The following is a 22,395-nucleotide window of genomic DNA, read 5'->3' as shown; positions in this document are numbered from 1 at the left end:
GATTGTTCGTTGGCTGTTTATACTCTGTTCACTAATCTCCAACAGGCTATCAACAGACTTCAAACGGACAGCGAACAGGCATTGTTGTTTCAGAAATCGACAGGGTGGGGAAGCCAGGAATTTTGTTCTGGGGGGGAGGGTCCAAAACCAGGGAGGAAAATTTTTGAAAAACAAGTTACTAAGTAGAGGGTTGTAAACTTAATTTTAACACTTTTCATGATAAAAAAAAAACTTTATTTTTCAAAGAAACTTTTGTAAATTCATCATTTTTCAATATTTTGTTTTATTTTATGAAGGGAAGTAATTGCGTTTTTATATTTTTGGGGGGTCTGGACAGTCATTTGTTCGGAAATAGATATGGCTGTATATCAGGTTCCAAAATGAAAATGTAATTTTTTCCTTTCAAGCACCCAATATCATGGATTGGTTGGAATGAACAGTGGGTAAGGAGCTGTTTAAGCGAAATGGATTTTTTAAATGCTTTCATAGAAACACCTAGGTGCTGATAGATATAGACTGCTTTTGAATGTTGTTGGCATTGATGTGGCTTGATGAAAGCTTCTAGTTTACAGATTTAATCCTAGTTCATGTTGCAAAAAAATAATTCACAATTATTTGTTTTATTTTTACTACCTTCCTTTCTCTTTCCAGCAGAACCTTAGTTTTCTTATTCTTTAGATCTGGAATTTTTAATTCCTAATGATTTATTTTTGCTGTCTTTAACATTGACTGTTTTCATTTGATGACATGCTAATTTCAGAATAGAACAGAAATACATATGTGTTTTTCACTCTAGAACCTAGATGCTCATACATGTTACTAAAATAATTTTGTGTGCTGTTTAATGTTGTTTCGTGCATGTTCTACCTCTTCAGTGATTACAGAGCAATTATGAGAGATAAGCCGTTCTTTTTTTAATTTCATGGTGTTTTATTCCAATGGCTTTTGCTCATAATAAGATTTTTAAGCAAGGGATCCTATTATCATTACACATTTCATAAAGGCAGGTTGTAAGTAATCATAATAGCTTAACTCCTCTTTTCTTGTTGATTTTGAATCTTTGAATTATGAACTTTGAATCTAATTCTAGCTTGATGGTGGTGCTGAAAGCTCCCAAGTATCTTATTTGATTGGATACACAGGAAAGCTTAGGGAAAATCTGTCACAATACTTGAGAAAATTGAAACTAACATGACTCGGTTTGTACTGAAGTTATTCCAAATCTTCCCAAGTTTTGGCACCAATGGACAGAGCTTGGCTAATGCATTGGGTCAAGTTGGGAAGGTCATTGGAATGTTTTGGTAACTTTACTGAGCTATAGTGGGTTGGCCAGTATTTACATACTCTGCATTAAAACTTGATTTTTTTTCTCACACAAAAATAAAATAGTCATTTTCTTTTGAGTGTGACAGTTAAGTGTTCTTTATAATCAGATATTGCAAGTCTTAAATTTACGTATAGTAATCAAAGATTTGAAATTCATTGCTACTATTTTGAATCATGACCTGGGTGAATGTGGTTTCCCAGTTGGTAGAGCACTTAACTGCTGGCAGAATGGTCCCAGGTTCATATCCTGATTGAAGCCTTCGGACAACTCCAAGCAAAAATTCCTCAAAGTTCTGGGTGACCAGGGAAAAGAACTTGTCCCTCCAACTCTGAATATGTTAATTTCAAATGCCTATGGATTAGTCTGGGATGAGCTCAACCCTCACCTGTACAAATCAACCGTCGTTGTGAGTGAGTGAGTAGAAAAAATAGGTGATCCTGTTGTAACTTTTTTCAGTGCTGCCCAGGAAGAGATTGCTGCCCTTTCCCAAATGGCTCAGCAGCTCAACACAAAGTTGGCCTCCACCGAGCCCTCTGGAGAGAGCGTTGACTTGGACAATCTGTTTGCATTCCTGTCTGATGTCCAAACTAATCGGAACCAAATCATCGATGAGATTGGGGAGAGGATGGACGAGCTGGTCGAAGATTTGGATGTTGAGGTTTGTCCTCTTTCTGTTTCCTTACTGTCTAATCCATAGAAGAGACCTGCAGAACAAAATGTCTTGTTTGCGCATCATGTCAATCTACTATGGGAAGAACAAATGGATTTACTCATTAAATTGCCAAGGGGTTTGGCTTGGTGTAATGGCTAAAGAGCTGGCTTCTCACTCCAAGGGCCTGGGTTCAAATACTGCCTAATCCCTCAAGGGCATGTCCAGAATCGAAACTAGGGGGGCCATGGTTGTTCAAGTTATAGGTAAGATTTAAGCATGGAAAAGGTGAATGAAACCAACTGTTTAAGGAAACTAACAGCTCTTTATTAGTTTATGAAATAATTTTCTTGAAAAATATTATTTTCCTCAAAGATAATTGCGATTTTTGCTTCAAGAGGGGGGGGGGGAGGGCAGCTGCCTCTTGCTTTACTATGGATTCAGAAATGTCAACAATGATGCAACTGTAATTACGTAAGTGTAGAGGTTACAATGGTGTTTTAATATGAAGATTAACAATTCCACTAAGCATCATCTGAGAAGATTCATTATACAGCAGATCCTTGCTTCACAATGTTAGTCTGTTCCAGAGAAGTGATCTTAAGAGACATCCACGGCATGTTGAATCAGCATTATTTTCGGATGAGTAATCACACTGAAGAGCATCCATGCTTGCAAGTGTTTCTATATTATAATGTAAAAGGTCTGTAAATAAGAAGGAGAGTTACATAATTGTTGACATATTGTCAGGGAGGAAAAAAATCACCTAATTTGAAATTTTAAAAATCAAGACCTTAATCAGTTCAGATTGTATGATTGTATGCCAAATCCATTGTAAATCAGGGGTCTTTATATTCAGTACGTGCACAGGGGGCACGTGTCCCCATTTTGGCAGAAAAATATTAACCAATAAACAAATTTATTCTACTCCAACAATATGTTTTAGCAAAACAGCTTCCCAATGACCCATCAACTGTGTAATATTAAGTGGCGCAACAGCATAAATTGTGATTTCTAGAGATAAAAACGTTGACATTTTTCCCGAGAGGGGTTTAATCCCCCCCTGACTGGGTTGTGCCCACCCCAACACATCATCCTGGCTATGCCCATGTTTGTACTAACGTATCTTTTATTAATCATTTTCTTCCAGCTGGAGAATGTTCTGCAGCAAGAATGTGAAGCGATCAAAGCTCAGAGGAACAGCATGGAGGCAGCCGGGATGGCACCCTTACCACCCCCTCTACAGCACAACTCGGACCACCCCACTCCCCCCTCCACCCTTGACCTCAACCGACACTCCACCATTCGACCCGACTCCAAGTCTGGGGTCAAAGGTCAGCCCTCGCTACCCGAACCGACGTGCCCTCCACCCCCTCCCCCCATCCCTATGCAGGACCGCATGTCGGATGGACCATCCCCCATCGCCCCACCCTCCCCATCTCGGCTGGATGGCGATGGAGAGCCCATCTACGAGGCCGTGCTCCCGAGGGATGGGGAAGCCCCCACGAGCCCCCCCATCGCAGACCTCCCCCCTCCTCCCCCACCCTCCTTCACGCCCCCTCCCCTCTCCAACAATGCCAACGCCATCAACGCCAACGTGCCGAGGCCCCCGCTCCAGCCGGCACCGAGCCATCCGCAGCCGAAGGCCGGGCACATGCACCCGAAGAGCCCGGGCGTGGAGCGGGTGCAGAGGAGGAGCGTGGGGCAGGATCGGGTTCCGAGTCCAAGGAGGGGGTCGCCGGTGTGCAGTTCCCCGAGACACAGCCGCCCGAGCAGTCGTGGCTCGTCCGTGTCAGGGGTGAGTGCTGTGAGCGAGGTGGGTGAGCGATCAGGACTATTTAAGAGAATAGATGGAGCTGTATTATATTTGGCTTACAAAACTATAGTATATGTAAATGTATATAAACAGTCTCAATATCAAGTGCTGATGAGTCATTGTTCATGAAAATTCGTTTTAAGAAATTAAATAATCATATCAGGAGTGTACATAAAATTTTAAAATATACTTATTTATTCATTCACACAACACCATAAGCATAAACATACGTCAGAAATTAACAGAAAGGTAAAGGAAATGTAACACACAATGGACAACGATAGCCATGCTGTTGTAGAACTAAATAGCCAAAATTCTGAGGGAAAAAATGCAACCTGACTGGGACTCAAACCCAGAACGTTCATACAAATTAATATGCTAAGCTAGCAATGAACTTTAAAAAAAAAAAAAAAAAAAAAAAATTTTTAATGCGCAGAGATTCACTTTCCCAGCATCGAAGTCCCTTGCAATTCATGTTCGCCATGTTTAATATATGTAGTTCAATGAGCTGCTTGCCATCTATATCAGGGGTCTCCAAAATATGGCCCGTGGGCCGGATCCGGCCCGCAGAGGGATTTCATCCGGCCTGCGCACTCGTTTCAAGTAGCGTGCGATTCTCGCTCGTTTAACAATGTGAGATGCTGCTAGGAGCATTGCAGTGCTGTACTGCACGTCAAAATCACCTTCCACTGTTCGTAAATAAGAAATATGCCACCGGATCAGGGGATCTGACTTACAAAAAATATTGGGGGGGCCCAAACCAGGGATCTTGCCCCGGAAAATAGTGAGAGAAAAAAAGTAGTGAGTTTGAAGTTTTTAAGCATTTTAGAAGAGTCATATGATCAGCATTAGAACCCTGATAACTTGAATCTCGATATCAGGACACTCCGGGGAATATCGACAAGCCTGACACATTTTTTCCTCACACCCATAACGAATTTTTGAGGGGGCTCAGGCCCCCTCAAGCTCCATGGAGTCGGCGCCACTGCACCAGATACTTCAATAGACGTTGGAATCGAATACTTCAGTCATCAGCAAATTTGCTACCTGGCCCGCAGGGGGATTCAGAACTTGGAATGTGGCCCTCGTGGCCTAGTAAATTGGAGACCCCTGATCTATTTTGTCAATTCCGTCTACAGTCGCTGCCATGTGGGTGCTTTAATCTGCGTAAATATCCATCAATACATTGGGAATGATTGATGGTGGAAGATTCTTGCCAGGGGGAAAAAAGGTTTCTCCACAAGGGCCTCAGCAAAGTTTACAGACTCTCGCCATTTCTACTGCTCCATCTTCTACTGCCCATTTCTGCAACATAACGCTTGCATCAAGGCAGCAAGGTATTGCCAGAATGTAAATTTTTGGGTAGATGCATTCAAGGTGCTACATAATTATAAGTAAGAATAAGAGAGGATTTGTGTTTAGCAAAACAGGAATTAGAGACCTTCCAGAACAGATGATCGGCAAAGCGCTAATTCAAAATCCTTATGCATTGTGTTAATACCATCTGCTTACATATTAATTATAAATAATGAGTGGTTTATGACTCATTTTTTAATGAAATGCTTAAAATTTTGGATGGCTTTTTATGGTGGCCTATTTTTACTATTTATTGCTCCAATTCATCATCGAAGCAGTTCATTTTATGTACATTCACACTATTCTATGCAAATAAATAAATGCACTGATTGAAGTTGACACTAATGTAGAAAAAATCTGTTGTGATTAATGATAATATTTGAGTAAAAGTTGAGAATATGTACTGTAAATATTTATCTTCAAATCCTCTATAAAATTTTCTTCTATTGCAATCTATCAGTTGTAAATTCAGTAGCCACATCCATTCTCTTATTAAGTCTATGCTCCTGATCAATCACCAATGTATATTTTGCTTGTCATATCTTTTTTAAATATATTGCATGATATTATCTTGCATGAGTAAATATATGCACCATCCATGGATTAATAAAATTTGAGCTTGGTGTAAGGGTATTGCATGTAATTGTACAGAGGAAGACTCTTTCAATTTTCTCAAATATTTCCTAGCATTTCCCTCTAAAGTTTCTCATTTTCCATTCTCCCAATCAAATTTCAACCCTATAGTTTACCCATATCTTTGTACAGTTGCTATTTTGTCTCATTTTATCAAAATTATCTGCTGTATGCTGTCCATAAGGAAGTACTCTTGTTTGATTGCATTCATTACACTAGTCAGTGGAAACTAGATCATTTTTTTGCACAGGACATAATTCAAGAAGCCTCAATTTGACATCAAATATGATCATGTGTTTGTAGATCGATATTCAGAAAAATCGGAATGCCTATGGGTAGTGGAAAAGGCTCAGTAGTTTTTCCCAAGGTATAGATCTTGAATTTCACATGGCATGAAGTGTATTTGTATTGGGTTCCTATTAGATAATTGAGTTATGGAATGTGATTGATTGTAAATATAGATTGTTAAATTTCATCATGTCTGTAATTCTCAGACTCTTTGCAGAGTGACGAACAAAAAAATATGTGAACTAACCAATTTTGTATCAGTTTCAGAAATGTCATTCTCTATGGTTGGAAAAAATTTTAGTTGGCAGAATAGTATTGCTTGCATGTTGCAGCCAGCACAAGGGACATTGGCTTTTCAGTACTGAAGGGAACTACTGGGGATAGTAAAGGGTCTCAAGCAATATCACTTTCCTCTTCAGAACATCCATATTGCATTCCCCAGCACCACCTCCTCCTTGACTCCATGAATTTCTAATTATGCAATGTGGCTAAAATACGTTTTTAGCTACATGAATTCCTAATGCCACTTAAGGTACCTATGTGTACACTGTAAAGTGAAATCTAACTAGAGCTCAACTGCTGTATTGAGACTTATAGTCTAGGGACTTGTCACCGTGCCACGAAATTTACTCTTGCAGTCAGGGCCAGAACTGGGAGCTTAGTCAGGGGGGTCAAAGGTCAGTTTTCCACCCCCTATCCTGTGCACCCCACTCTCTACCCCTTACCCCACCACTAAAGCATAATAAATCCGTAAGCTGTTAAGTGGAGATGTGGTAATAGGGTGGTTTCCTATTATTTTTTTACTGCCTTAATCGAAAGATTATTACTCCTGGAGTACGTATTTCACGGTTTTAGATTTTTAAATGACAATATCTATTTTTCGCGATTAAATGAAAAGTGAAAATTTTCAAGCGCGCGAAAACGCGACGCTTAAGTATGAATGCCGGGAAATATCTCCGTACGTCGTATTTCTGGTTCCCCCACCCACCCGGTGAGGTGACCTTGAGGCGAGGCTTAGCGCTGATACGTCGCAGGCTGCTAGCGGGTAGCTGAGTACCTTGCTGGATGGTAGCGCTTGGCTTAAAAAAGGTTTATTAATACCTTATCAAACGAAGAAAACTTTCCGACCTTAGCCAGTTTTAATAGGTGATTATTAAGACATGTTTCCCTGAGCTCTGTGCCTCATGCATGTATTGGTAACCTCAGACGATGTATAACTCCTATCCTCTCGTGTAGAAACTAGGTCCCTGTGACGTCATGTGGAGTGGAATCGCATGGGCGCCAATCTGGCCTTTTTCAAATGAGGATAAAATTTGACCCTTGCCATTCGTCTAAACCGGTATTTCAAAAACCAAATAATTTGTGTATTATGAATACACTAATGGTGGGTAACGAATCGCAATCAATGCTTTTCGTTTTCTTTGATGAAGGAAACTACCCTATTTGTGTGGTTGATGTGGTTTTTTGAGATGTGGTAATTAAAATTACACATGTTCGCTGTTAATAAGTATTACAGTAGATTCCGTTTAATAGGTCCACCGGTTACTTGGGTCAGCCGCTTAATTGGGACAGATGTTGAAGAACAGAACCCAATAGAGGAATATCCCAGAGTATTCTCCACTTAATTGGGACAGCATGCCGCTTTATTGGGCCATGAGTCGGCGACATAGACTCTATACTAGCGACAAAATTGAAATTTTTTGTTTTCAGAATACTATTTTTTTTTATTTTCCTCCTTTGATTTACTCTTATTTTTCACAAATATTCCTATTCTTCTATTTTGAAAGCTCTTGTTGTTATACTATCCGCAAGACTTTTCTGTAATAGGACTTGGTAAAAGACATTCATTCAGCGTCGCCCGAGGCTGTGAAAAATATTTTTAACTAAATTGTTATAATTTTAAAAAAATACAATAAATTAACTAAACTCGCTGATTTATTAATCAAATTAATAGTGTAATAAACTTACATGGCATTATAAACATTCTTTAGTCTTCTTTCTATCTTTTCAACATTTGTTTATACCCGTATACAGGATAGTTCGCCTAATTGGGGCAAAGTGCACAAGTCCCGATATGTCCCAATTAGCCGGAATCTACTGTATTATGATTATTATTAATTTATAAATTAATACACTTTATAAATTAATAATTATTGTTAACTAATTCAATTAGAAAAATTAAATAACTTTTAAAAATAAATTTTTGAACTTTTGCCGCCCCCTGAAGTCTGCTGCCCGGGGCACGTGCCCCCTCTGCCCTGCCCTTGTTCTGGGTCTGGGCCACTTTTTGCAAGATTTCTCTACCTGCTGTACTCAGGTTGAGCCAGTGTAGTGTCAATATTTGTTGATCAATAGTGTTATAGTCAACTGTAAAGTGTTCACAGAGAGAGAAAGATGTCTTGTCTGAGGCGATTAGCAGCTACTCCTTATTAATTGCTACCTATAAATTTCTGGAGTCAAGTCTTTAATTATTATCCCTCGAAATTTTTTTGCTTCTGCTTTTTAGCTGTTCAAATACCATATTAAATCCTCCATTTCCTTGCATAAAAATGGATATTTAGTAGAAATATTGCTTGCTCACTTGGGTAACATTTTTTATACCATGCTTGCCTAAAAAGTGATTGAGGTTGAAGAAATTAATTTGAATATTTGAAAAAAATATTTGTGTAAAAATGTAATTTTAATGAAAAGGTGAAGTGAGAAAGAATTGAAAAAGTTGAAATCGAACTGATTTCCTCATATTTACTTCTCAGTTTTGCAATTTTTAAGAGAAAAAATTGTTGTCTTCTCAATGGCGTCTGTTTGAAAGTGAAAAAGTTGAAATTGAAATGATTTCTTCATATTTAAATTTTTTTCCTCCTAAATAATTCATATATGGAGGATTCAGTATGAGTCAATAAACTCACTTTTGCAGAGTATTTCTAAAACTGTGAGGCACTTGGATTCTTTAGTGTTATTCGATCATTGACCATTAAAACCTTGTGGTTACTATGGCAGTAATACATATTTCTATCTTACAAATTTAATAACGCGTTGTATTGATAATACATAATTACATTTGAAAAAGTTTATTTCAAATGATTCTAGCTACTAATTAACAGAAATAACCCATTCTAGACGCCGAGTCATTTGAAATGGGCTCGGGAACTGAATTCAATAATGAGTATACATATTTGACTCACTTTGAACTTGAAATTTTCAGGGCATGCAGTCATCGTATTCTTGGCGTTATAATCGAGCCGAGGAAGATACAGAGAAAGACCAGAGGAGGAAGTTTCGTGTGGAGCGGAAATTACAGGAACTGGAAGAGCTGCAGCAGGATAATAAGGAGAATATGGACGACACCTACCATGACATTGTGGAGTTTGCTCAGAATTACTTCAATGCCCATGAAAGGTCTCCTGATGGTGAGTTAACCATGGACTTCTTCACTGATTTTCTTCCATAGTCAATGTTGGTTGTGTTTAAAAAGCATTGAGACTGGTATTTTTCCATTTTTTGATTCATCACCTACTTTCTTGAGCTATTCATAAGGTATTTTTGTTCATTTGTATGGTTCACTTATGTTTAAGGTACCATAATGGCAACCCTGACAAGGAAACGGAAGTCTACAGAAATCATTCCAAAATATGAGATGGTGACTTATTACAGAGGCTCAACGATTCCCAACTCCCACATTCATATGTATGACCCTGACAATGTTAATGTTGCCTGTTCTGTGTTTAGGGTAAGTAAAATTCATTCTTTCTGTGTAGGATATTATTTATTTCACTTAACACTTTTAGGATGATATGCACATAGAGCTATTGCCATTTTCATTATTTTCAGATATCTAATTTCCTTTTCCACAAATTATTCAATGATTTTTCAGTGATTGAGGGTATTTTGTATATTTAAGTGTGCTTTGGTTATCAGAATGAGGAAATGCCATTAACTTTCTGTAAGCATAATGTTTTTTGCTCAATCTGAAAGGAAGAAATTATGTTGAAATGAGATGACAAATTGATTGTTTGGAGCATTTTTCAACAGTCTAATTATGCCTTTTTCTTCTGCGAAGGGTGGAACATGTTTGGTGATTATATTCTCAAGCCATTATATTCTTTTCACCCTATACATACAATTTTTACCTTCAGCCAAGTTTAAATTCCCAGTAGTCACCCTTCACTGGTAGATTTAATTCTAACCCGTCTCAATTCACACATCAGGTGCCAAGTGCTACTATTCTCTCATACCCATTTGGGCATTCTTGGATTTTGCAAGTTAGAGCAGTTCAGTTAACCTTTTCCCTACTAAAGACGTAAATATACGTGTGGACGTTTCTTGACCCGGGAGATGAAAGCCGTATGTTTCCGTCTGAGATTTTCCTGACCAAGAGAACGAAAGCCGTATACATATATGTATACGTTACCTACCTCTCCCCTTTTTATGACGGTCGCGGGTGTACAACGTCTTTGTTTCGGGACCCAACACCGCAGGGTTTGGGCTTTACCCTCGGAATCAGGGAGCAGGTACCCTGACCTTCTTACCCCTCTTTAGAATGTCTTTTAATACCCCTCTTAGCGGTAAGGGACCGCAGTCATGCAATTGTTTATCCAGTCAGGTTTTGAAATAAATATTTGTTCTTTTCTCAAGAAATATAAACTAAGAATTGAATTCTTTGTCTTCTGAGCTGCGTTTACAATTTTTAAACGAAATTCTACGATAAATATTAATTTATATCTCAAGTTCTGTTTAAACATCAACATGGAAAATGTTGCTGCATTAAAGGCGTTAATATTGACATTAGAACTTCGTTTAAAGTTTGACAATGCTCAGAAAAAAATGAGGAATTCAATTCAAAGGCTGTAATTTACGTGCAAGCAAATATTGTCCATGTGCTAAATACATATAAGCAGTACATAAGTTGACCACGGTGGAGTCCCAATGGGGAGGGGTCGAAAAAGGTTCCGCGAGACCCTTCTTAACGAATGTCCTCCAAAAATGCTCCAAAAACCATGACAAAGAAGTCTCTTGGGGCTCAGTACAGGAGTCATGCTAAGACGAAAACTCCTCCGTCTCAAAAGAGTTAAGGAATATCAGAATTTTTAGTTTCTTGTCTTCCACTCTGTGTAAATGTTGAAGTCATTGATTGCCAAAAAAAAGGCTGCCTTGATGACAAATTAAAAAATATGACTCTTCACTCTGATATCTTTTTTTTGTAGGACATATGCAAATATATAAGGGGAGAAATGAAGCCTGATGTGGAAGTGCAAACAATACAGGCTATTATTGGTTATGGAATTGAGCGAGAAGAGCTGAGGGATGAAATATATGTTCAGTGCATGCGGCAGGCCACAAACAACCCAAGCCATGAGTCTACGGAGAGAGTATGGCTCATACTCTGTTTGTGCATTGTGTCATTTCAACCCAGCAAACTCTTATTCAAGGTTAGAGTGAACTTTATATTATTTGTTAGAATGAACCTAGTGGATCCATTTGAATCTGTTTATCAAAAGATACAAACTTAGTATTTAAGTTTGTATTTTAAAAAGCAAAAACTTAAAGAACAAGTATTTTTCCAACTTTTTTAACACAATTTATTAACTTCCAACTCGTGTCATTATCATGTACAATTACACCTTTGATAATGATATGAGATGGTTGGAACATGCAGTACGTTCAAAAGTATATATTTCAAGTTTTTCAGCAAGTTAATTTTTCATCTGTATTTGCCTGAATCTATCCAAGTTACAGATTTGCCTTATTGAGCAGGAATATGCACTACAATTATTTCTTTCTTGTATTTCAGTATTTTGTGTGCTTTTTGAAGAAAAACCTTCTTGTCGAAGGTAAACTGAGGCAATATGTCCAGTGGTGCATGGATAATTGCCGGTATACTAAAGTGTCTTCTCGTCAGTATCCTCCTTCCACAGTGGAAATTGCGGTAAGTGCTTTTCATAATCTGGAGATATATTTTCCACTTTTAAGCTCCTGATCAGTTGCATAGCCGTTGATAATTGCCTTGCATTGCTTGCCTAAAATCAATCAACTCATACTTATGCATGTATTACAGAAAAAATTTCAATTTTGCTTTTTTTTTATAAACCTAGGATTATGATGCTTAAACCACTTAGTCTTTCAATATTTTTCTTATTGTCTTAAAAATCATTTTATTTCAATCAGCAGTTGGATACCTGCATATTAAACACAAAAAAATCATTTGTTTTGGATCTTATGAACCTTTTGTGTTTCCTTCAACTTGTAGAATTATTTGAAAAGCAGGGACATTTGGTCCATACTTGGCCATTGCATGCGGATAACTGAGCTTTATTGCATTTGATGCGATGGATATTAATGATCATCAAATAAAGTCAACACAGATGCATGCATCAATCAAAGCAGTACTTTAAAAACGGCTCCTCTCAACAATTGTAATAGGAATACTTACTATTATTTATTATCATTTTTGCAGGCAATGAGACGATTAGGTACAATTGTTTGTCGGTTTTTCTTCCTGGATGGAAGAACAAAAGCAATCGATGTGCATCCAACGGACACGGCAGCGGATGCAGCCCAGAAATTGGCTGAGAAGCTAGGCCTGAGGTCGTTGGAGGGATGGGCCATCTACCAGAGCCGTCCCGATGGAGAGGAGCACGTCAAAGCCCACGACTACCTTTACGATGTGATTGCTGCTTGGGAAGCGTGAGTACTCTATGGCCAAATTGAAACAGAATAAAATTAGGGTTTTTAGCCAAAATTTGTGATGGTAATGCTGTTCCTTGTTTTTCATTGCAGGAAACAAACAAAAATAGGCAATTCTTCATCTTTCCCTACCCTGACCAAAAGAGGCAATGCATCTACCCTTGGTAGTGGTGAGAATAGGTTTGTTTTCAAAAAGAGACTGTTTAGAAGTTCAAGAGAGCTTTCACAAGATCCAGTTGAAGTGAACATGCTGTATGCTCAGGCTGTGTATAATGTCGTCAAGGTGAGCATTCATCCAAACCCTCTTCATTTGATGTGCTAAGGTGTGCTTGATTTTTTCAATCGAACCTTATTAAGTGCTTCATGCACGTATATAAAATTTAGTTTGAAATTTTAACCATTTCCAATATGACTTTGTGAAATGAAAAATCGGGGTTGTAGCATTCATTATACCTACTCATGTGCCTCAAGAATATATGATGTTTAAAATTCTTGTCATCTTATTCAATACTTTTCTTGATATACATATTTGCTTCATATACTATAAATATTTAACCATCAACCATATGAGGTGCTATTTTTATATTCCAACTGATATTTTGTACTGTTCCACAATCATTTTCATTGCTCACTCTCAGTAATGGATCCAGGATAGGGACGAAAGGGGAGGCAAGGTTAAAGGCCCAGGGGTAACCTCCCAGTAGTAGTGGAGATCCAAAAAAAATTATCATTTTATCCAGTGTAATTAGGATACCTAAGGGGTTTACTACCCCTCCTATCCCCTCTTTGGATCTGCCTTTGCTTACCTATACTGCTGGTTTCATTTGATGTATAATGGTATCTTTAAGCATGATATTAATTAAATGCAATATTGCTTGCATTGCAGAGATACTTCATAGGTAATGCCAGCAAAAACTTGTTGTATGACTGTCAAAAATATTTGTTGAAAAGTTAATATGGTTACTAGAAATTTTTTCAATTATTTCTCCAACTAACCTGAAATTGGAGTACATAACCAGTGTTCAACATGGAGGTTATATATATAAAATGTTTTCATGAAATCTCAATCATTAAGAGTGGTTGTGCTTCTGGTCAGAATTAATAATTCCTTATGTTGTCATCAATGCTTGAAGTAGCTGAATAGAACTATGTATCTGAGTGTGAGAAATTCAATTTTGTATGAGTTTTTTTTTCATAAATTCTATAACAGTTGAGTGAATTGTGTTTATTAGTAGCTCTTTCATTTTTTTGAAAATGCTCGTGAAGCTTCCTATACTGAGTCATATGAATAGTAGTCAAAAAGCTTTCATTTCAGATTTTTTGTGAGTTGCATCTTGCTGGAGTGAAACAGCATTTGAATTGAGTTGAATGATATTCCCTTGTGCGAGTGTCATTAAAATGTGTACCAAATAAACAATGAATCTCAAAAATTACCTCCAGCCATTTAATTTCATCGGAGATTGACGCTTCTATGTTACCAATGCCAGGATAAATAGCCTGAAACTGTATATCCTTACTGGAAATGATGTTTTCTTTTCAGTGTGATGACTACCCAGTGACAGAGAAGGTGGCTCTGCAGTTGGCTGGCTTACAAGCTCAGGTTGCACTAGGGGATCCAAAAGATGGAAAGTTTGACTATTATGTTGATGTTGACATGTACCTGCCTTATCGAATCAGCAGAAATCGAGCTGAGGACCAATGGGTAAGTGGCTGTGAATGTAGTTTTTTTTACCTCTATTAGAACCAAAAATCTCTATTCTCACAACATATAATCTCGATAAAATGAGACTCCACCGTACTCAAATAAATACTCGCTATAGCAAATTGTCGCTTTACCGGAGGCAGAGCAAATAATAGCCAATACAGTAAAACTTTGATTTTACGCAGTTGGAGGGACCGAAATATGGGCACTGTGTAAAATCAAAGTGTGTAAAATCAAGAGTTTGTATTGAGGAGGAGTATAGTTTTCAGGATGACACTTGCTCATTATTTTTAGAACGCTTAGTCATACGCTTTTGTAAATTTATTATTTAGGCCAGAACCGGAACCAGAAAAAGTCTCATATTTTTACAGTATTACGGTATAAGGATAGTCATCCAAATTAACCCCATTAACAGGGAGCAAAATTTCGCTAATACATCACAAAGGCTTTACACCCTGTGGGCCTGGGCTCAAGTCCTGGCAATAGCAGAAACTTATCAGAGATGGCCCTATCCCTACTTGAGTGTAATGTGGAAGGCACTTCCAGTGCACCACTCTGTCCAGCAGATGGGATGTTAAGTCCTGGTCCCTTTGGAGCCTATCATTACAACCTTGCTAATGCCAACATAGGGTTCCTATCCCCCCAACCTTTACTTCATGTCACTAATGACCCCAGCTGTCGGTTACCTCCTTCCAAATAGCATACCATAGATAATGCAGAGCACATAGGACCCGGGATATTCGGAAATTCAGATTTTTCCGGTGTTATGGTCACTTTTTTTAAGTGAGCTATTTAAATAACCGCACAACTGCTGTCATGCCGCCAGTGATGAATAAAAAAATGATTAATAGTCCGGAACAATTTTCCCTCTTTATAATTTATATGCATTAAAAAAGCATTTCCCCATGAAATTTTTGCATTAGTAGATTGAATCTAACGGGAATAGCTTCTCTGTCGGCATTCTCCTGCAAATTCAGCGCCGGGACCTTCGACTCACAAGCCTCATCTTCACGTAATATTTTGCTTCCCCATATCTGATAACAACACTGGACCCTTTTTGTATTTCGATTTAATGGTGCTAAGCCATTCCTGAATTTAAAGGGACTGCCTTATCATTCACGTCTTGAATTTGACTTCAATGATTAAATGACGATTGACGACGCGAGTTATTCTCCGGGGGCATTAACTCCCGTTCCCTTAAAAATAAACGCTTGCCACATAGCGGAGTTAAGCTAATAGCTATTCAAGTTCCAACCATACTTCATTCAAACCCACTGACAATGAGATACAAGTAGAGTCAGTTCTGATAAGGGCACCGTGCAAGCAACTTTCCCTTGCCCAAGGTGCATATACGCACCTTGCCCTCGCCTCCATTCGTCCCGCAGATGTGGGGTTAGCCCGCGGAGTGAGACAATACATGCTGCTTTTACCATTGTGTTGAATCACCATCGACTTACGTCCATACTAGAAGAACGAGTATCTTTTTTGAATCACCATGGAAGCCAATATTTTGGCAAGGGAGGATTTTTAACTGCTCATTTCGCCGTTATATTTTGCTGGGGCGACGGAAAACATAGTGTTGGCAAATAATGAGGGTTAGGATGTAGAGTAGTTAACATTCATGAGATTGAGTCAAGGGCAAGCTGCAAAATATAAGGTATGCCTTTGTGGCAATTGAAGGAAAGAAAGCTTGTAGGTTGGCAGTGATTGGTGCAGCAGCTATAAACTCTTCAGTTTGATTTAATCTTCCCTTCCCATAATTGCCCCTAAATTGACCCAAGAGAGCTCAAAGTTCTTTATTATTTCATTTTCAGGTTGGTATACTGGCACAAGCTCACAGGCAGTACGGAATGGGAAGGTCTGAATTAGCTGCCAAAGTCCTGTACCTCTCCTGCGTCATGCAATACCCTCTGTATGGAACAACCCTTTTCCAAGTTACATATAGAGGCTATTGGTCTTATGGTTAGTATAATCTTAAATTGCCATGTTTTGTTGAAATTATACCACTGACATACCATTTGTTTCTTGATGATATTTTTTCTGTAATTTTTATTGGTTATTCTTATATCCAAGAAGAGTCTAGTGGATCATACCTACTTGGATATCTCTTAAATTAAAAATATTAATGAAAGTGATGATTTATTGAAAGTTATTTTTCCAGTAAAAATAACTTTCATAATGGCCTTTGCTTTCACTTTTTCTTCTTTGAAACTCCTTTTTTTTCAGGTAATACCCTCATTCTTGGAGTGAATTGTGATGGAATCATGATGATTAAGCCTGATGACAAATTCGTTCTCAATGAGTACCGCTACCACGACATCGAGTCCATATTCTTGGATCCGAGCGATTCTTTCATTACGATTAATCTGATGAAAGTTCTTCCTGATGCACATCGTTGTTTTGTTTTTGAGACTGCCCAGAAGAATGAAATTGGATCTTTAATAGCCAGCTACTATCCACCTCTTGCAGGATGGATCACTGAAGCTGAGCAACCCATTAGGAGGGTAAGTTTGCCACTTGACTGTAACAAAATCTGTCCTAGTAGTGTATCCCTGAAAGCTTTTTTTAAATATAGGGTTTAGAGATATTTAACAGGTTACCACATGAGATTAAGCTTGAAAAAAAAAGACATCAATTTTCAAGGAAAAACTGAAAAAGTTTCTGCAGGATTACCTGTTTTACTCCATAAAAGAATTTCTGTTGTCCAAACATTGACATGCCCTATGCTTATACAGTAAAACCTCTATGTAGTGAACCTCTTTACATCATAAACCTCCATACATCATACCACCCCTACGGTCCCATCTGATTTACATGTAAATTATTAGGAAAACCTCTTTGTAGTGAACCTCTTTATATCGTAAAACCTCCACTTATCATACCAAGGAGATACCACCGAAACAGCCTAACGACCTCCGTAAATCGTACCGAGATAACAAGAGACCATTGATGCAGCCGTGATTATGTGTACATGGAATGACATTTTCAGCGATAAATGTTTCACCCTTATTATTTGTTTCTTTTACCCCTTTAATATGCTGTAATTTTCACGTTAATCATTAGTTGTGGCCATTTTGTTCAATATGAGAGCATACCTTACAGTAAATAAGAAAAAAGGTATCCAACTACCCCAATCATTTTAAGTGACTGTTGAATTGAGAGAGATCACATCATTTTCTCTCAAATCGTGGTAAAAATCAAGCGATAGCGTTCCCTTTCTGTAATTATTAAATAATAAATATATGTTCACTGATGAATGCATGTGTGTTTAAACACATAACTATAATGGTTTAAAAGACAGTAGTGCCTTTCAATTCCAAAGGATATGAAAAAATGGTGCCTATCACTAAAACCTCTCTATAGTGAACCTCCATACATCAAATTGCCTAAATGTTGGTCCCTTCCATTACGATGTAAAGAGGTTTTACTGTATTTGTATATATGTTTAGTAATTTAGCATTGTATTTTCTTCTTTTTCCCTCTACAATTATGATGTGTCCTATATTTGTACATTTGCAACAAATCCTTGGACAAATAAAAAATTATTATTATAAATGATATGGTAAATTACACTTCCATTCCAATAAATTTCATCTTCTTTTTATAGGCAAAGGTGATAACTAACGAAGATAGGATACGCTTATACCACAATTTAATTAACTGCCGACGGACGTTAGTTGACAGTGACTTACTCAAAAAACCTCAAGATACGGGTGGAGGGTTCATAAGAAACACATTACGCAGGTAAAAACTCGTTGAAATTTGCTTGTCTTAATAGGCATTAGGAATTTTAGTGCTTTTTGATTCATGTAAACTATTTTACTCTTCTTTGCAAAGTGAAATAATGGATTCCAGTGATGTAATTCCTTCAATCTTGTACAAATTCATGTATATATTTTCATAATAATTTTACTAAGTAATACCATAGTGTGTGATTGCATTTTATTTTTTCTTAGATCAAAATATTCATTAGAAAAATCTGTATCATGAAAGCTGCAATTCATAAAGGAATAGGTACAGCTCTATATGTTATTGTTGGGCACATTTGTAACCAATTGCTTTCAAGAAAATGATTTTTTAAATTGGTACATAGGTAATATTATATCTTCATTTTCTCAATATTATTTTCACAATATTTGTGATTTTATTTTCATTATCTTTTTTCCTTTGCAAAAAATATGCATAGTAATCAAATGCATTATATTTAAATAGGTTACCAATTAACACTGGAATCATTGCATGGTAGCATTTATAGTTAGACACATGAAAAGATTAAACTATGGATATTAAATTTAAAAAACTTCGTTAATTTCGTAATTTTGAAATTGACAAAGTAACTATATTTAATATGAAGCAATTTCACTAATTAATGCCTGAAACTATTGATTAAAATATACAAAGAATTTCCATTAAAAATCGGTACATTATTAAACACAGTCTCGAATGATGCAAAGTAAAATTGTGTAAGTAAGATATGATGAATGCTAAAATTAATGACAGCAACTATATATAGCATTGTATACAATGTCATTCGAGAAATTTGGAAATCTGTGATAAGCTTTCTTTTGCAAGAGGCTTTCTTAATCCAATTTAAATTATGAGATAGAAGGGATAGCTTTGTTCAGTGGCGCAGCGAGCGGGGGTTTTGGGGGTTAAAACGCCCCAGAGCTTAGAGAAATTTTTAAGTTTAATCCATTTTATTTAATTGGGTTGATATTACTAATAGAATGGTGTAAGGATTAATAAAATATCCCTCAGGAAGCCGTAAAACTCACCATTTTGAACTGTTTATCTTAAAATTCCGTAATTTATTAATCTTGCACATACCCCTTCTCCTGGTGGGTATTCCCTACCTCCACACACCTCGGCATTAGTTGCACCTAAACCCTCCCCAGCCTTAATTCCTGGCTGCGCCCCTGGCTTTGTTTGTCTTGATTTATTGAGGTACCCATAAACTATTTTGCTATGAATTGTTAACCCATTCAGACAGTGAACATTTGAAATATTGTGATGAAACATTTTCATTTTTGATATTTCAGGCTGAGTAAGCACAGGCTAGAGAAACTAAGGTCAGAGCACGGGCCATCTGATCACGGCGAGACATACAAGGGATTCTCTTATGCATACTGGGCATTTAGCCGTCAATGCATTCCCCAGAGCCTCAGCAAGATCCCAGAGACTGAGGAGCAGATAGTGTTACAGGTCTTCCAAATCATCCTCACCTATGCAGGATTGGGCCAAAATGGTAAGTTTTGGATCGCAGTCTAACTCAGTTCCGTCATCTCCAAATTCATATGCAAACAAGTATTTTTTTGAAATGCCACCCTGGTAACCCATTTATGCCTAGTGTTCCATAATCTGAACACCTGACATTGCGAAGTACAAGTAAATGCCTTGTGGCTCATAAACCAGTAGCTAGTATCATGCAATATTTCTTTCTATGGCTCTTTATTAAGTTACCTGTTTACGATTAGGTTATGAGCAGATTTGACATACATTGCTAAAATAGTATAAATAATCCCAGATAGCACAAAGTAAGAGAGTTAACCGTTTATTATGGTTTTCTTACAGAAAAAATTGATAAGCAGCTTATCGTAAGCTAAGGGGCTTGTATAAGGCAAGGGTAACATTATATGGAAGAATAGGTAAGAAATGCTGTCAAATATCCTCAGGCAACATAAGTCACTTCTGTTGGAGCGCCAAAGGCGGCTAAACAGCGTACTACACATGCTACGCGGCTTCTCCCGACATGCATTTAAAGGCTACCGGTGAAATTAAGCGAGTCTTTACAAGGGCTTAACAACTGATAACAGATATTCCCGTTAATTGAAAAAAATGAATAACTGCAAGCGACTGGCTAGTGAAGATATAAAGCATAACACAATTACTTTATCCTTGCGGCAGAAAGAAAAAAAAAAAACGTCAGGGCGAACCGAATGCACGACCTCCATATCCGATGCTCCTTACTCTAACCACTACACCACAGCAGCTGATGAAAGCGAACGGTGTAGTTACCAATTTAAAGTTTAATTATGTAGAAAAACTTGTCTAGTATGTGCATGAAAAACTGAAATTAATCAAAGTCTACACAACTTAACATTTATGAATTTTAATCTATGGCTTGATGTCCCGATGACAAAAATATGTATATTAGATGTTCCTTCCGGCATTTTCATATTATTCTACGTCACTATTCTTGTGAAATTGTGTTTTTCTTATGACCGTCGTTTCACCATCAGTTCATAAATGTGAATGATTTTCAAATTATGGCGGTATGATGTTATTTCTCCTCATAATATATAGAAGTGCCAAGAAAAAAACATTATTCTTATACATAAAGGCCTTAATAATCACTCTGAAATGATGGGATAATAACAGCATCTACGGAAGTGCTGAAAGTTTGGCATCCATTTTGCCATTACTCTGGATGTTTGTTGGCCTGGCTGTAAGAAACCCATAACAAGCTTACTTGAGAAGCGCCTTCCTTATTTCTTCCTTTCACCTTATCTCAATGACTTATAATGTGCTAGCTGGGATGATTCCTCCTTCACCATAAACAGTAAATTGCTAATAAAAATTACATTTCGTAGGAATTAATTGTTACATGCACAAATAATTGCAAAAGTATTCCAATTACTTTAACTTAATTACTTACCAACATTGATTATATGTACTTAACAACTTTTGTCATGGTCAATTTCTAGGAGATGCGATTCGTCGAGCTGAGGATGAGCACATCAACTTGATTCAGCGCATAATGGAGAAGTGCATGAGGAAGGAGAGTTTGCTCAATGAGCTCTACTTGCAGCTGATCAAGCAGACGACCGACCACCCGGATCCCAACTCGAGGGTGAACCTCCGTCATTGGGCACTGCTCTCTCTCGCCTGCTCTGTCGTGCTTCCAACGGACAAAGCCATTCGGAAGTACCTGTTGTCGCATCTCAAGAGGTGTGCTGCCGACTGTGTGTCGGAAGAGGGAAAATATGCCCGCTTTGCTGAAAAGGTATGTATCAAAATTCACTAACTCTTGATTAACATTGTGGTATTCCATTATAAATTTTCTAGGATATCACACAATTACTAATACCACTTATTTTTTACAGAGCGCGACCCGGGTTTCAATGAATTATCATCATCGTCATTAATCTATCATTATCATCATTAATTTGCACCTGAAGATGATGATAATTCATTGAAACCCTGGTTGTACTCTGTAAAAATTAAGTGGTATAAGTAATTGTGTGATATCCAAGGAAACTTAAGGTATGTATAATTCCCTCTTAACTGTTGGGTAGTGAAAAGTTTTCAATTAAACCAATTTTTTAATTGAAGTTAAAAAAGATTCAGTGTCCAGTTGCTTTCAGTGCTTGGGACTATGAAGCCCAAACTCAAAAATGATTTATGATGTAAACTTTTGCCTAAATGTCCTTCCTTGAGTTTTGGAGATTTTGCACATGCATATTTTCATTATGCTTTCTCAGCTAGACTTCAGTCACTGTTGATTTCTTTATTCCTCATGTTGGTGAATGCTGCTTAGGCATATATGTAGCTTATAAATGATCCATTTAGCATCTACACTGTGATCCTCTTGGAATCAAATCTGGGTGAATATAAAGCAAAAAAAAATTGCAGATTTCTTGATACATGATTTTTAAAACCTATTCAGGATGATCTTACAGGCAATCTTACATTAATTTGGAACTTTCCCAAAAGTTTTTATCAATCCATTGCGTTATTTGAAATAGACTATGCCAAAGTTATGGAATGTATCATTGTATTGATTTTGTTTGCTGTTGCAAAGCAAAAGCTGATAAAATGATTTTTTTTACATTCCTGGGGCAGATTAGGGTCACTGTTTTGGGGGGGCTCTTCTTACTTTTTCCTGTGCCATTGTGGCATGCAAGGCCTACCAGGGAAAATAAGTCATATACATATCTGCTTTT

The 22,395-nt window shown here is 37.4% G+C and overlaps 1 protein-coding gene across 2 annotated transcripts in view; it reads left to right on the top strand.

Annotated features, from left to right (window-relative positions):
- Positions 1 to 22,395, top strand: part of LOC124167585 (myosin-I heavy chain) — a 506,524-nt gene that overhangs the window by 461,244 nt on the left and 22,885 nt on the right. Inside the window, exons 16-30 of one of the 2 annotated variants that reach the window (XM_046545558.1) lie at positions 408 to 443; positions 1,784 to 1,985; positions 3,127 to 3,774; positions 9,272 to 9,476; positions 9,642 to 9,796; positions 11,271 to 11,495; positions 11,858 to 11,992; positions 12,521 to 12,750; positions 12,844 to 13,033; positions 14,291 to 14,452; positions 16,267 to 16,414; positions 16,679 to 16,956; positions 18,060 to 18,196; positions 19,492 to 19,697; positions 21,157 to 21,455. In XM_046545558.1, the coding sequence (XP_046401514.1) occupies positions 408 to 443; positions 1,784 to 1,985; positions 3,127 to 3,774; positions 9,272 to 9,476; positions 9,642 to 9,796; positions 11,271 to 11,495; positions 11,858 to 11,992; positions 12,521 to 12,750; positions 12,844 to 13,033; positions 14,291 to 14,452; positions 16,267 to 16,414; positions 16,679 to 16,956; positions 18,060 to 18,196; positions 19,492 to 19,697; positions 21,157 to 21,455 (3,256 nt within the window). The remainder of the gene's footprint in view (positions 1 to 407; positions 444 to 1,783; positions 1,986 to 3,126; positions 3,775 to 9,271; positions 9,477 to 9,641; positions 9,797 to 11,270; positions 11,496 to 11,857; positions 11,993 to 12,520; positions 12,751 to 12,843; positions 13,034 to 14,290; positions 14,453 to 16,266; positions 16,415 to 16,678; positions 16,957 to 18,059; positions 18,197 to 19,491; positions 19,698 to 21,156; positions 21,456 to 22,395) is intronic. The other variant, XM_046545559.1, reaches the window with a different exon arrangement.

The sequence above is a fragment of the Ischnura elegans genome, chromosome 11 (genome assembly GCF_921293095.1).
Source record: "Ischnura elegans chromosome 11, ioIscEleg1.1, whole genome shotgun sequence".
NCBI classification, from domain to species: domain Eukaryota; kingdom Metazoa; phylum Arthropoda; class Insecta; order Odonata; family Coenagrionidae; genus Ischnura; species Ischnura elegans.
The sequence above is the reverse complement of the archived record's forward strand: the minus strand, read 5'-3'. Positions and strand labels throughout refer to the sequence as shown.